This window comes from Corvus brachyrhynchos, unplaced genomic scaffold (assembly GCF_000691975.1).
Source record: "Corvus brachyrhynchos isolate BGI_N302 unplaced genomic scaffold, ASM69197v1 scaffold305, whole genome shotgun sequence".
Classification (NCBI taxonomy): domain Eukaryota; kingdom Metazoa; phylum Chordata; class Aves; order Passeriformes; family Corvidae; genus Corvus; species Corvus brachyrhynchos.
In genome coordinates, this window is record NW_008239284.1 from 550,588 (window position 1) to 565,448 (window position 14,861).

The window sequence follows — 14,861 nt, forward strand, 5'->3', positions numbered from 1 at the left end:
GGGCGGTCGGGCTGCCGGCGGGGCTCGGAGGGGCCTCCGGTGTGCCCGGGGCAGGGGGTCTGGGGTTTGAGACCCCGCCCGGGGACCCCCGGCCCCGCTTTGCTCGGGGAGCTCCTCCCGCAGGGGGAGGCGGAACCGCCCCGGGGTCCCGGTGTTTTCACTTAGACAAGGAGTGGGCGGGAGGTCCCTGAAGTGCCGCTTTGGGGCTGTTCGACCACTGGTGGCTCCTCCCAGGCTCTTCACCAGGGTTCCACTTGGATCGTGTCTGTGTGTAAGCACATTCAGGTTTTTGTATCGCTGACTTGCTGCCGCTCCAAGAGCCGCGATTCCAGCTCTGTGTACTCCCCACCCCCTTCCAGGAGCTTCTCTTTAGCAGTTCTTATAAACTAATCCTCTTTCTTTTTAGAAAGTTTAGTTATTTTTTAAAGCAGACTCACTGACAGTGGTGTCATCATTTGTTTGAATTATTCCCTTGTCCCGTGATACCAGGCATAGCTGAGCCTAACTGGCCTTGAAGCAGTGAAATTGCAAATATCATATCCTGAAGGAATAACCTCCAGCATTAAACCCTCTGCCCTTAGCTGGGAGAGCTTCTGCCCTCTTAAAACTTAATGGGAGGATGTGTTTCCTGGACAATTAAAGAAAAAAAACTTCAGGAGCTGAATGTGTAGTTTCTCTGTCACATTTTTTTGGGAGGGTATTTTAAGAATCAACTATTTTATGTGAAGCTAGTTCTAGTCATTGCTTCAAAGTACCTTCTTTTCTGAGTAGTTTCAGTTCTTAAACCTTCAGTCGATTTTTGAGGAAATGAAACACAATGGTACCACTTTCCCAACCTCTTCATCTACAAGTTCTTCCTATTCAAAGCTAAATGGTTAATTAGCATAGAGCAACTTAACCTGCAGCCCTTTGTTAACTTCCAAAGTGATGATAAACACTTTGATATAACTTCTAATTAAGGGTGTTCATTATCTATAATGCCTGTTTTAAATGAGGCTAAATGGTTTTATTTCCCTTTCTAGAGCCAGATTAGCCTCCCTGTTTGGCCTGGATCAAACAGTCTCAAGCCCGGGAAATGAATTCTTCCAGTTCACTGCGCCAAAGCAGCCCAAGAAGGGTCAAACAGCAGCTGGTGAGTAACGGGGCTTGAGAGTGGGGAACACACTCAGCAGCACGTGTGTGTGATGAGAGCAAGGCCCCTTGTGAAGAGCAGCAGAGCAAATCATTCCCTGAGCTTTCCTCAGCGATGTTGTCCTCCAGTGCCCTCCTACACCTGCATTTTCAATTTGATTTGGTAATTTTTGAACACAAGTCTTTGGGGTTTTTTTGTGATTTCCTTCTGGAGTTATTTTTTCTCGGGGGAAGGAACGTGTTGTGGTGGTCCCACTGGCCAGTTCTGTGCCTCTGACAGATGTTCTGATCTCTGTCCCCAGCAGGCCAGGCCCAGAAGGCGCCCGTGGCCCCGGCAGCCTCAGGAGCCCCCTCGGTGTTGGTGGCCACCGCGGTGCTCGCGTATCGATAGTAAGTGACTTCTGCTGACCTGGTGCACTCTGTGTCCCTAATCCCAGAGGGGAGATTTTTTTTTTTTTGGCTAAATGGGAAGAGACAGTTGTTTTCAGACATACCTGCATGGTAGAAATGCTGCGAGTGGAAGCTTCTGCTCGAGAACAGTTTCAGTTACTGCGCTGCAGCTCTGGGTAAGGCAGTTCTGAGATAAAGAGCAAGCTGTGGTTTTGGCTGTTGCTGGGAGCTGTTGCTGGGCTGGTATGTGCACTGCTTCAGGTGGTTCTGTCAGGGGCCTGTGGCTCATGCATTTGAGAATTGAGGCATGAGCAGAGTGAGAGCACTAAAACTGCCTGTCTGATGCTGCCATCATGGAAGAACTCTTCTGCCCTGGACCTGTGAGAGCAGTTTTCAATTCACTCCACAATGTGTGCTCTTGCTTAAGTCAGGAATGTCTCTAAGCTAAGCGAGGCTGCCTGACATTTTAGGCCTGAGGAAAGGGACCTGAACTCTAAAGAATTCTGAGTTAGGGACAGTTCTGCAGCTGAATGTCTCCTTTATCTTCCAGTACAAATGGGCAGTACTTGAAGCAAGGCAAGTATGGAGCAGCTGTCGTGGGGAACCACGCTGCCAAAGAGGTGAGAAACACTTCCTTCTCTAACTCTCATGCTGAGGGCTCACTGGTATGCCCAGTAAATTGGTGTGTTTGAAAGCTACTTTGAAAACTCTCATCTATCCTTGATGCTGGCATCTGTGATGTTTCATATTCCCCAAGTCCTGATTCATGTCTCACTAAGTTGCTTCTGCTTTGGCAAGAATAAAATAGATCTTAGTTTGGTAACTAAATTCCTGAGTCAGTGATCTGGGAAGTGTTGAGCTGTGTTGTTCTGGGCGAGCTGGGGAGGACAGGGAGTGCAGGAGGAAGCTGAAGCAGCCTTCCTCAGGCTGTGAGATACCACATCCAGCTGGGAGCAGTTAGTGGGTTACTCCCAGCTCACCACTGAGCTGTGCCACGTTGTGCCAGCAGTGCAGGTGCACAAAGGAAAACACATTTCCTTAATAGATTACGTTTAGTAGAGCCAGATATGTCAATAAATATCATATCTGTGTTGTTTAGTACTAGGAAAGCTCCCTCCAACTCAGTCTGTTACATGTTAATGGGCTTATGCAAAGAAAAAAGATTACACACACAGACATCTTGAGGCTGGGTATTGGGGAAATGTCTTTCCCAAAAGCGTGGTCAGGCATTGGCACAGCTGCCCAGGGCAGTGGTGGAGTCCCCATCCCTGGAGGGGTTTAAAAGCCATGTGGATGTGGTACCTGGGGACGTGGGTCAGTGGTGACCTTGGAAGTGCTGGAGGAAGGATTTTTGATGTCTGTTCCAACCTAAATGACTCTGTGATGGTTTTATGCCGTGTGTGGTGAGTTCTGTATCTGGGAGGGTTAGTGCACCATCTTTTCCCACTGGAACTGTGAAAAATGTGGAATTAGTTAAAGTGTGTTGCTTATTACAAACCAATGAGTTTGACTTGCTTGGTTACTGCAGTTAAATAAAACCCTTGAGAATAAGCCAGTTTTAATAGGTGTCACAAAACTCTGTTAAGTATTTTTGCTGTGGTATATTTGACAAATAAATACCGAGCCTCAGGCTCGCTATTTGTGTGTGACAAAGCACCTTAGAATTGAAGACATTTAGAGTTTCTGTTCTTTTTCCCTGTCCAATTCCTTGTGGAATCCAGTACAGGATCCTCCTTTACATCAGTCAGCAGCAACAGATCACCTCTGCAAGGATCCATCCAGGCTTCGTGCTCACGGTGAGGCTCTGGCTTAGAAAAGCATTTGTTGATCACAGCAAACACAGGGTTGGCTCTGAAATTCTTCCTGAAGCCTTGGTTTGTAACCTTTGAGATCAAACATCTGAGTGACCGAGCAGGAGGTGTCCCAGTGACTGTTCTCCTCATGTATTGCACAAGAGGCCCTGACAGCTGCCTTTTGCAGAGCACCTCCTCAGGAGATTTCCAAACCAAGGCCCCTGTAGGAGGTAAAGGATTACCTGTGCTCACAGAGGTGTTTTGGGGTTTGCAGCCCTGTGATGGATAAAACCAGCAAAATTCCTTCTGCTGAGAATTTCTAATTAAGTGTCTGAGAGAATACAACTGAGTAAGCAGGAGGAAATGACAGCAAGGAAGTGTTTTCTCTCAGAAAATTGACACTCAGCATTTTCCTGCTGTTGAGAACAATCTGGAACATTGTAAGCCCTAAAATGGGATCTCTCAGGAAGTTGGTTTCTGCCAGTTCTACAGAACATTGATGTGCTGGTTTGCTGTTCTTCTTCAAATTTTTTGGTATGATGGATAGAAATTTCACTCCAAAATAATGAAATTTCTGTCCCAGCTTAGACCTTGCTCTCTAGTTTTATAAGCACGTTCTTGAAAAATTAATGGGTTATGTAGTCACTTCTGGTGACGTGGGTTTTTAGAAGTGAGGAAGAAGTGACTTCTCCAATTGATTCTGGAAGTCTAAATAGAATAAATTATGAAATGTAAATTATTTACACTTAAAAATTCTCAGTATATATTAAAGAACCAGACTTCAAGGAAGTTTCTGGAATGTTTCACCTTCCTGTGTGAATTGCAGCATCTAGGAAGAGCTTAATATTTGCTCAAGTATTTGAGTTATAATAATTCTTCCATTATAATGAGCACATAAATAAAAGCAAATTCTGAACTTGGGCAGTAGAACAGCAGGGTTCTTCCTGCTTAATTTCAGGAGCTCTTATTTTAAGCTGCTTTTGGATGTGGGATGTGGAATGCATCCCTTAATGCCTAAGATAGGACTGATTTCCTTTCCCACAGGTTCAGCCCAACAATTACAGCACGTTCTATGATGATCAGAGGCAGAACTGGTCCATCATGTTTGAGTCAGAAAAGGCAGCAGTGGATTTCAGTAAGCAGGTAACTGCTCACCTCTGGGCCAGGCAGTTCTTGATGGCTTGTTTACAACAGGGGCAAGTCAAGTTTTATTTTCATTGGAGTTCAGCTTTGAGTGTCTGCATAACTGTGATGGAGACAGAGCTGAGAGGAGCCTGCCCTGAGTTTTGTTCATTAAAACAAATCTCTTCCAGGCAGGGAGCCTGTTGGTTCTCAAGTACTGTAGAGCAGAGGGTGTTTAATCAAACAAAAATTCAGCAAAATTCAGCACAAGGAGACATGGAATGCCCTGGGAGTGCGTTTCTAATGGGGGCTTGATCAGCACAGCAAGGAATGCATCAGATTAATGAGTGGAACTTGTCCATTAAGGGCCAGAGACACTGCCAGGCTTTCCCTCTGCAGGTGTGCATTGCCAAATGCAACAGCTCCCCAGCACTGGACTCAGTCCTCTGCCAGGATCTCCTCCTTGGAGAAGGGCAGGGAGTGGAAGGAGGAGACTCCCTGGAGGTTGCCTACACGGGGTGGCTGTTCCAGAACAACGGGCTTGGACAGGTAAAGACATTTCTGCCACCTCCTAATGCTGAGTTGGACAGTCCTTGGAAGGAACTTGCACATCTGGCATAGTTCTGGTGTTGATGTTAAAGGTGTATTTTGGGCATTTATGGCACTGTAGGTGGGGTCATATGTATTGCCTATAGAATATTAAGGGATTCTGACACATTACAAAAAAATTTCCTCACTGAAAGGGTTGTTGAGCATTGGCACAGGCTGCCCAGGGCAGCAGAGGAGTCACCATCCCTGGAAGTGTTCAAGAACCATCTGCATGTGGTGCTTGAGACATGGTTTGGTGATGAGCATGGCAGTGCTGGGGGAATGGTTTGGCTTGGTAATATCAGAGAGCTTTTCCAACCTTAATGTTTCTATTCTATTACTGTTCAGGGGAGGTGACTGAAATACTTTTAAACTTCCTAGGCACTCTCACACACGAATATTTAATGTTATGTTTTGCTGGCCCAGACCTGTCCTAAAGCAGGTCTAAAATCTGAGTCTCCATGAAATTGTACTTGAGGAAGTGGACTAAAGCTCTGTCTTATGGCTCAGAATTAATTTTGGTAGTAGTGGGATGGGAAATAGCATTTAACCAGAGGTTCTAGGAGTTTATGGAATGTGTAAAGTAGTGTTCAGAATCTTGAAACAGTTGGGAAGTCCATGTATTCTGTGTTCTTGTTCAACTCTCCAGGTGTTTGACTCTAATGTTAACAAAGACAAGCTGCTACGACTGAAGCTGGGATCTGGAAAGGTCATCAAGGTACAACTTCTGGCACTTTCATTATAATAATTGAAGTCTCAGAGCTTTGAATTACTGCAGATCTTGTTCAGGATTCATATGTGCTATTTCTGTTCCATTTATTAGCAAACACTCAGTGACTCACTCAAGCTTTTCCTTCTTCGTTTGTGCAATAGAGCCCAGTCTCCTTTTCAACACCAGTGTTAGACAGGAGTTGTCCTCTCTGGGAAAAAGAAAACTTCCTGTTTTCAGGAGCTGGGGTTTTATTGTCTTTGTTTTTCTGGAAGCCACTTAGTCCATTCCCTTGTTCTTGGGGACCTCTGTTTCTAAAGGAACTAATTTTTCGTCTGGGTGGTGTGATATTATCCCATAAAATCAGGGTTTGAGCCAGAGATGCTTTTGTTCAGGGCACTTCCATGACCTGAGTAATTAATGTATGATCTGTTACAAGTTGTCCTTTATTGAACATGTGCTATTTGTCTATTTTATTTATTTTATCCTGGTCTATTTTATTTATTTTATCCTGTATCTTACTAATTTTACCAGGCTGTTAAAGCCATCTGGTTCAGTGCTGGCATCCCTTGGGAAGTTTGCATTGCTCTGACTTCACGTCCCTCGTTACAACTATTTTCTTTGGGTGCTTTGTCAATCTAACCAGAGCAATTCAGATCTCTTTGGAACGCAGTTCTTCCCCAGACTGCTGAGTGAGGCCACAACTCTGTGGTGGAGCTGCATCTTTATTCTTAAGTTAACACTGGAATTTACAACTGGCTGTCATGATTCGTGGCAAGACAAAGGTTTAGTGCTGCTCACTGAAAAGAAACAGGATTTTGCAAGGATCTCTCTCTATCTCTCTGAATTAAACTAATGTCACTGATCCAGCTGTTGCTTTCTCTTCTGTTGCCTCTGCAAACCAAAGGGCTGGGAAGAAGGAATGCTGGGCATGAAGAAAGGGGGGCGAAGGTTCCTCATCATTCCCCCAGCCTGGGCCTACGGGGCTCAGGGCGTGGCTGGTCGTGTCCCTCCAGACTCCACGTTGGTGTTTGAGGTGGAGGTCAGGCGGGTGAGTGTTTCCTGCCAAATGTTTGGTTTACATCTCTTTTGTGACTGCAAGGTGGGAACCAGCTCTCAGCGTGAGGACTCCAGCTCAGAAGCTATTAGAAACCTCAGCAAGATATGTATCTTTAATTAAAACAAACAAACAAACCCAAAGCAGACCCCTAAACCCAGAAAATCCCTCAAGGCTGTTTGTCTGTTGTAACTGTCTTGGGACTTTTTAGTTGTCTCATTTGTGAGTCACTTGGGAAAAAAAAATACTGTGGGAGGAATGAGAGGGTGTAAAGATTCAGCTTCTCCAGCTCTGAATGAATTGGCTGCTTTTCCTTGAAGTGCAGGAGCTCCACGGGGAGTGGCATCACAAATAAACAAATTGATGAAAATTTTTACAGGAACCCAGAAAAACAACGTGTTTTTTGCTACCTGCTTTTTAAGGTGAAGCTGGCAAAGGAGTGCTCTGCTTCGGATGGGCTGAGTGTCAGTTCGAGGGAGTCCCCTGCACCTTCTCCAGTTCCCAGCTCAGATGGCTTCTCCTCAGACACGGGTTTACTGCCTCCCTCCACCATCCCTCCAAAGCCTGGGTAAGAAGCAGCATGGTTTAAACAGCTTTCTGTGTTAAGGGTGGGGATGCCCATCAGCACAGTGCTGCACTAACACAGCATTCGGCAAATGTGGGGCCTCTGTGTGCCAGCTCAGTGCCCTCCATGTGGCAGAGCAGTGCTTGCTAACAGGACTTGCTGGAATTTTCTGCTTGAGTGCTGGCTTCCAGATTAAAGCAGCTGGAATGGGCTCCAGTGAAGGAAGTGATTCCTCTCCAGCATTCCTGAGATCCCATGGGATTGAGCTGTGTGGGTGCTGCTCTAACAGCTGTCTCATCTCAGCTGGCATTGTTGTCATCACTTTGGACCTTCTCAGTCTCTACAACTCCCTGAAAAGAGGGTGTAGCCAGGTGGGGTCGGGTTCTTTTCCCAGGTAACAAGTGACTGGGGAGAGGAAATCGCCTCTTAAGTTACTCCAGGAGAGGTTTATGTTGGATGTTAGGAAAACCTTCACTGACAGAGTGGTCAGGCAATTGGCACAGGCTGCCCAGGGTGGAGTTACCATCCCTGGAGGCTTCAAAAAATGCAAATGTGGCACTTGGGGATGGGGTTTAGTGGTGAATGTGCTGATGCTGGGTTAGTGTTTGGTGATTCAAACTTAGATGTATTTCCCAACCTTAACAATGGTGTGTTCTGCTCCTTAAATTAAATGGGTCAGCCAGCCTTTTTAGGGAGTCCAAGTAAGTGCTGCTCTTGTTGCCATAAATAGTTTGTTATTGGACTTGGCTAAAATTGTTTGTAGCAGAATGTGGTCATTACAGCAATCAACAAAATCATCTTTCTATAATCCCCTGTTGCCACAGTGATGTCCTGAACATATCTATGGATAACACTGCAAAAATCTCCCAGCAGTGTAGGCTAAAAGAAATGCTCATGGTGTAAGAAAACAGCTTTCCTAAGGAGAGGGGTATTTAATGGTATTTATTAATCCAGAATGTTGGCTCCTGAATTTCCTCCTGGTTAATCTCCACACCTGTTTGGCTTTGCAGGGAGCCAGCTGTTCGGGCCAAGTCCAACTCCATCAGTGAGCAGCTCGCAGTAAGTGCTGGCTTTTCCTAATTTGAAGCCTGAGTAGGGAAGTGGATTTGTTTTCACCTTAGCATTGGCTACTGCTGAAGATAAAGTGAGCATCATGCAAGCAAGACACTGGAATGTTCACCTTACAGCAGCTTAGGGCCTTGTTTTGGCCCTATTAATTGAAGGAATTAATGGTTGGACTTGATGATTAATGCTTGGACTCTATGACCTTAAGGGTCTTTTCCAACCTTAATGATTCTGTGATTACCAGGACCACAGGAATCTCAATCCCAGTTGCCACTCTTAAATGCAAAGTGACTTTGACCATGTGGATGTTCACAAGGCTACTTTTGAGATAAATGGACAAATTTAAAATAGATGACAAAGGAATTGGGACATTCAGGATAAGTTTATATAGCTGCATGAGAAGACTTTGTGTGTGTGCTTCCAGACAGAAAAAGCTGCTAAGCAGCTTCCTGAACTCACACATTTTCTTGTTGGTGTTTTGTGCAGGGATAGATTTTTCTCTGTGATGACAGCACTGTCATCCCAGAAGGAGGATATCTAAAACAAGCCAGATTAGCAAATCCTGGTGCTGCTTGTGTGCTTGAAAAGTAGATTTTCACCCAGTCATTGAAAAATTGAGTCAAAATGAAGTCAGAGATTTAGAAGTGTTTGTAATACCTCAAAAGCCTGGGCTGAGACAAAGGGAAAGTAACTAAATGTTTCTTTTAGAACCCAGATGTAGCAAAGGCAAAGCTGATTTCTCGGATGGCCAGAATGGGACAGCCCATGCTGCCTTTCCTTGCTGGGACAGCAGGGAGTCAGCTGGACTCCAGTGACTCGGAAATAGAGGTACCAGTTGGTCACAGCAGGGTGACTCTTGCACTGCTTTTCCTGCACTGGGGGTTGCTTAAAGTGGAATCTGTAGCAGTGGCTCTCCCCTTGTCCAGGGAAAGTCTGCTCTGGTTCTGGGTCAGAAAGGTTCCAATTGGGTTCATGGGTTAGCACCTTGTCTCAAGTGACCTTGGGCTCAGGCTGTTGGTTTGTTCTTTGGTGTATCTTGTAACATGCAGAAATATTTTTTTAGGATCCAAATACTCTGAGAGGGACAACACAGCCACTGGCTTCAAGCAGACCCTCCCAGCCAGCTCAGGCAGTGCTGCCCACAGTGTCCACACAAGGTAACGTGCTGGGGAGCTGCTGCACTCCCATTCCACTCCATGAGGGCTGTGGGAATGGAGGATTCCTTCCAGGAACCGAAATGTGAACTGAAAGCTTCTTATAAGGCTTGCTGATCCACAAGCCACTAATCCATGAAGCACAAGACTGAATCCTTGGAGTGTTTCTTCATTGGGGTCTTGTGCTTGAGGAAAAGCAGCCACTGTGCCTGAGCTGTTCTGTCACTGGGCACTGAGATGTGCAGGACATGGGATATGTAAATGGAATGCTATGAATCCTTTCCCAGTGAACAGCAGCTTTTAGGAATGATGGAAATCCAAGTGAAAGGCAGCAGAGGGCTGGCAGCTCTGCAGGGCTGGATGTGTCTTCCCATGATGGAATGGTCACATCAGCTGATGGTCAGCTGAGCAGACTTTGGAGTCAGTCACCTTGTGTCAATAAACTTCAGAGCTGTCTCTGCTGAATGAAAAGAGGTTGTTTAAGTGTAGCTAGAAGTGGGATTTCTAAGAAAGGTTACTCTTTTCTTGACTGAATTTCATTTCATGAGGTTGCAGACAGGCTTTTGTTAAACTTTTGTCTATTTAGTGATTTTTTTTTTCTTTTTTTTTGCCATTTCACACTGGGTGAATTAAATTCTTTCGAGCTGCTTTATGGCATGCTGAATTTATTTCTTCCTTTTCAGTACCTCAAGCATCTGGTGCTGCACCCTCAGTATCTTCTGCTGCTTTAATTCCTGCAACGATCCAGCCCCATTCAGCTCTGCCTGGAGGAGCACAGGGCTTTCAGGTACCAAAATGAAATCAAGGAGAATATTGGCACTTTTGTCCTTTCTCCTGAGTCTTCTCCATTGCTTGGAGCAAGGACTTTAACATAAGGATGAGAATTCCAGGCTGTTTCCTGTGACTCTTTGGCATTCTCAGGTTTTCATCACATGCCTATCAAATTCATTCAGAAAGGGCTTATTTTCTGTTTATGTTCCTTAAACTAAGGATGAACCAGGCTTTGTTAATACCTGGTTTTGTACTGGATACCATAAAAGCTTCCAAGTACTTGAGCAATGAGCAATAGAATTGCAATTAAACTGTGTTGTGCTTTTTGAGCCCTTTTTAGGCAATAACCTTGTGTTCAAATTAGCATAACTTCCGAGGGTGCTGTTCATGTACTGATCTCTGACTCTCACAAATGTAGGGTAACATGGTTTTGCTTAAATTTGAGTGAAGATGGGAACTAACTAAGCCTCAAAAGAAGAGTATTATTTTCCTTTCACAATGACTGTTGTGTATTTTGACTTTCCAGCTCCTCAATTCTTGGGGTTTTTTTTCTTTCCAAACATCATCCTTGCTCTTGGGCTTAAAAAAAAAGTGAAACTGTGAGGACATGGGGACATAGCAAAACACATTCTAACCTATTGAACTTGTCCTGCAAGGCATATCCAGGAGTGGCATTTGCTTACCCCCAAACTGCTGCATCTGCTTCTCAGCTCCAGCCTGTGGGTCAGATGTATCCTGCTCCTTACCAAGGTATGTTTTAAAAGAAGCCTCTGCTTCTCAGAGGGCTGCAATTCCTGCAGAAAACTGTTGGTGATGATGATTTATTAGCTGTGGCAGCACTTTGCTGTTTCACAAATGTTTATTTTTTAATAGCAAATAGGGGCAAACACTTCCCAATAAATATCCATCTCTTTCTTACCTTAAGGAGATTTGTGCAGTGGGAAAGGGGCTGGAATTTCTGGGTCTTCCCAAGACTGGGTATTACTAAAGGAATTTGGTAGCTGGTGTTTCCAGTTATAAATAAAACTGTAAAAGTAACCAGCTCCTACCAGCCAAGGAAAGAATTGAAGTGTAAAAGGCATAAGCCAGAAAGGACTAAAGGCATTTAAAGAACCATTGAAGTCATCACAGTTGGTGAAGTCTTGAGTGTAGCTGAGCCTGTTTTTTCAGTGCAGTTTCAGAAGCTGACCTTCATTGCTGTGGTTTGATTGTGCCTCTGCTTTGATTGTACCTCTGCTGCTCTGGGGGCTTTGCTCTTGTTGAGCTGAGCTGTCACGTGGCTCCAGAATTTCCTGTACTCATCAGCCTGCCTGCTGAGGTTATTTGGGAAATACCTACATTTTTAGTTTTCCAAATACCACATCCCTTTTATTTCTGGGCAGAGAGTGGCTTTCCTGGTGGCAGGCTTCATGCTGCCACGCTTTTGCTGTGTCTGTGTGCAGATATTTCCCCTTGTTGCTATAAATCTCTCTCCTTTCCCTTCAAGCACCTGGAGATGTCACTTCCTTTTTGATGACAGAAGCTCGGCAGCACAACACTGAAATCCGACTGGCTGTGAGCAAAGTCGTGGATAAAATGGATCACCTGGCTGCCAAGGTATGGCCTGCTCCTGTCCTTCCTGCTCTCCAGGTGTGCTGAGAGCAGGTGGGTCTGTTTAAATGCCTGCATTAAGTTTAAGTGATACAGTAAATGAGCAAAATTCCAATATGATCACATGTTGAAGTGGCAGCATTTCAGCTACTGTGAGAAAGCCAAGCTTAGGCTTGGGGAAAGGTGCTATCTTACTGTCTTGAATATCATGTGCTGCATTGTTTGGAGGGATTCCCTGCCCTGGGAGGAGTCTAGCTTGATTCAGTAGCCTGTTCCCTGCAGCTGAGCAGAAGGAACAGTGAAGTGCCCCTTTGCACATGTCTGACTCATACCTGCACCCGTAAATTCATTGCAAATGGCTTAAGAATGGCTTATCCCTGCAGGTGGAGGAGCTGAAGAAGCAAAACACTGCTAACAGCTCCCTGCTGCCTGGCATCTCCTCTGTCACCATGGAAGCCTCCATGATCATGAGCAATATCCAGCGCATCATCCAGGTGAGCTCTCACTTCCATCAGGAGCTGGGGCTCAGAGTGTTATCCCTAATGAGAGCAAATGTCCATCCACCCATGGGTTCTGTTTTTGTTTGGCCAGAATGAGGATGAGACTTATGATTCCCAGCCCTCTTTCCCCCTCCAAAAAGCTGTTCTCAATACTTTGGGGTTTGGGTACTTTCTGAGCTGGATTTGTTGGTATTTGATAGGCCTTGGCAAAAGGTTCGTGTGGGAGAAGTTCAACTTCTCAAACAGTTATGGATTTAACCCCCAGCCTCCTGCAGAACAGCTTCACAGCTGAAGTACCATGTTGTAAAAACCACCTGCTTCTGGTATTCACTACTTACTTTTATGCTTTGAAGCCTTTCTAAGCAGCAGATTTAAAAACTTGGGGGTTGTGGGTAAAAAAGTCAACCAGACACAATATTTTCTAGAATGTGATTTGGCAGCCACTGTCCTGTGCCAGGATCTGCTAAATGTGGCACGGTGCCTTCCTGGGCTGTTACCACAGGAGGGACGAGCCTCACCATTGTCCTGCAGCTGTGCAAAACAAAGGTTTAACAGCTGCTGCAAGGAAATCTGAGTAAGCTGAATACTCATGCTGAGCTGTGCTTTAGGAGAATGAGAGACTGAAGCAGGAGATATTTGAGAAGAGCAGTCGGATTGAGGAGCAGAATGAGAAGATCAGTGAGTTGATTGAGCGCAACCAGAGGTAAGGGGTGGGAGCCTCACTGCATTTCCAGACTCTCCATCTTACACTTGGGCCTAACTGAGGGGTGTTTGTTAGGAGAGAGCCATATTCTGATATTTTAAATTTTTTTCTAAGGTATTAAAAGTGTGGGATTCCCCCCACCCCCTCTTTGCAGGGCTTATCCCCAAAACTCTGATTTACAGTAAGCATGAATGTGTAAAAGGGGAACAAATCCCTCATGCTGTTCTCGAGCACACTTGCCCTGCTTCTGGGAGTTGCTTTAATTTTGCTGGCTTTTTAGTGAGGTTGAAGAAATTGTAGGGGATGTGGTATCCTTGGTGAAGTTCAGCTGATACCAAGTTATCAAAACTCTTGGAACATGAGACGTTTTCAGAGAGGTACAGCACCTACCCGAGCTGATAAAATCTCTGCTGTGCCAGGCACAGCTCTCCCACCCCTCTGAGATCAGCACATCCTGCAGAATTGTCTGGGACTTGCCATGAGTTCCACAGAGAGCTTCTGTGCTTTGAAATGTCCCCTTTTCTGTCTGAGGCCTTGGCTCCAAGCCCTGTGTTCCCAGGAATGCTCACGGGGTCTCCCTATTCACAGGTACGTGGAGCAGAGTAACCTGCTGATGGAGCAGAGGAACCACTCCCTGCAGACAACAAACGAGAGCACACAGGCAAGAGTGTTGCATGCAGAGCAGGAGAAGGTAATGGTGGCATGAACAAAGCCAGGGTTGTTGCATTAAAAGATGCTGAAGCCTTGTTAGTCAAGGCAGTTTTCTTAGAAGGCAACTGCAGTTCTGAACTTTGTTTTGAGAAAAAAATGGAATGTTTTGATGGCTTTCATGACAAAAGCATCACAGAGGATATAACCATTTCATGCTGTCATAACTTTAATGTTCTTATCTTGTAGGAAAGTGACTGAGTTATTTTTTAACTGAGTAGGCATGTGGCCAATGTGTTGAGGAATTGTGTATCACAGGGCTTTTAAGCTGGAAATACTTCAGTTATTTAGTTGCACTGATAGTTCCAGAAGAGTTTAATTCCTCCTATTGAACTGACATAGAGTGAAGAATAATTATTTCCTACTGGAGTTTCTTCATTGCACTTTTGTGCTTGTTTTAATGCTAATCAAAAGCTGTTTGTTTCTCCCAGTAACACGTTGTGCTTTTGGGAGAGGGACTGTTGGGAAATAGCTTTAAACCAGTGCAGTGTGTTTATGCATGGCTGCATATCCTGAACCATCCCTGCAGGCCAGCCTAGCCCAGGTGTGCTGCCCTGGCTCTGCCATTGCATGGTGCCTGCTCTGCTTTCTCAAGCACTGGCTTCTTAAATTACACCAAGTTCAGCCTTGCACTGTGCTCTCCTGCTGAGCTGTGTCTCTTTCCAGTTCAAATGGGAGGTGACAAATGCTTCCTCTGCATGAGAACCATAACTTGGTGCACCTAAAACTGACCAAAACTGCAGCTTTCCAAAGTGTGGTAAAGAGCAGAGCAGTGAATGGCTGATGGTGGTGAGAGCAGACGGGGAAGGGGGCTGGTTTTCCACCCCCAGCCCAGGTTGTATACCCATAATATGTAGGAGTGTGAGAGATTCTAACCAGGAATAAGTCAGACTGAAATAAGAAATTAAATTCCTTTCTCTCAGTGAGGACAGCATCCTGCTGGTGCAGTAAATAACTTGGGGAGGAATCATGTTGTGGAGGTAGAAGATCCTCAGGAGTCTCTTGGGCCTCATCT

General features: G+C 45.2%; 1 protein-coding gene across 1 annotated transcript in view; it reads left to right on the forward strand.

The window, feature by feature from the left end:
* The first annotated feature begins 990 nt into the window (after positions 1-990).
* Positions 991-14,861, forward strand: part of FKBP15 (FK506 binding protein 15) — a 24,096-nt gene continuing 10,225 nt past the window's right edge. The window contains exons 1-18 of the mRNA XM_017740278.1: positions 991-1,132; positions 1,434-1,521; positions 2,072-2,141; positions 3,243-3,317; positions 4,359-4,457; positions 4,836-4,985; positions 5,674-5,742; positions 6,641-6,784; positions 7,213-7,358; positions 8,366-8,414; positions 9,129-9,248; positions 9,484-9,577; positions 10,258-10,361; positions 11,002-11,095; positions 11,832-11,941; positions 12,319-12,429; positions 13,044-13,138; positions 13,727-13,829. Coding sequence (XP_017595767.1) covers positions 991-1,132; positions 1,434-1,521; positions 2,072-2,141; positions 3,243-3,317; positions 4,359-4,457; positions 4,836-4,985; positions 5,674-5,742; positions 6,641-6,784; positions 7,213-7,358; positions 8,366-8,414; positions 9,129-9,248; positions 9,484-9,577; positions 10,258-10,361; positions 11,002-11,095; positions 11,832-11,941; positions 12,319-12,429; positions 13,044-13,138; positions 13,727-13,829 — 1,863 coding nt within the window. The remainder of the gene's footprint in view (positions 1,133-1,433; positions 1,522-2,071; positions 2,142-3,242; positions 3,318-4,358; positions 4,458-4,835; positions 4,986-5,673; positions 5,743-6,640; positions 6,785-7,212; positions 7,359-8,365; positions 8,415-9,128; positions 9,249-9,483; positions 9,578-10,257; positions 10,362-11,001; positions 11,096-11,831; positions 11,942-12,318; positions 12,430-13,043; positions 13,139-13,726; positions 13,830-14,861) is intronic.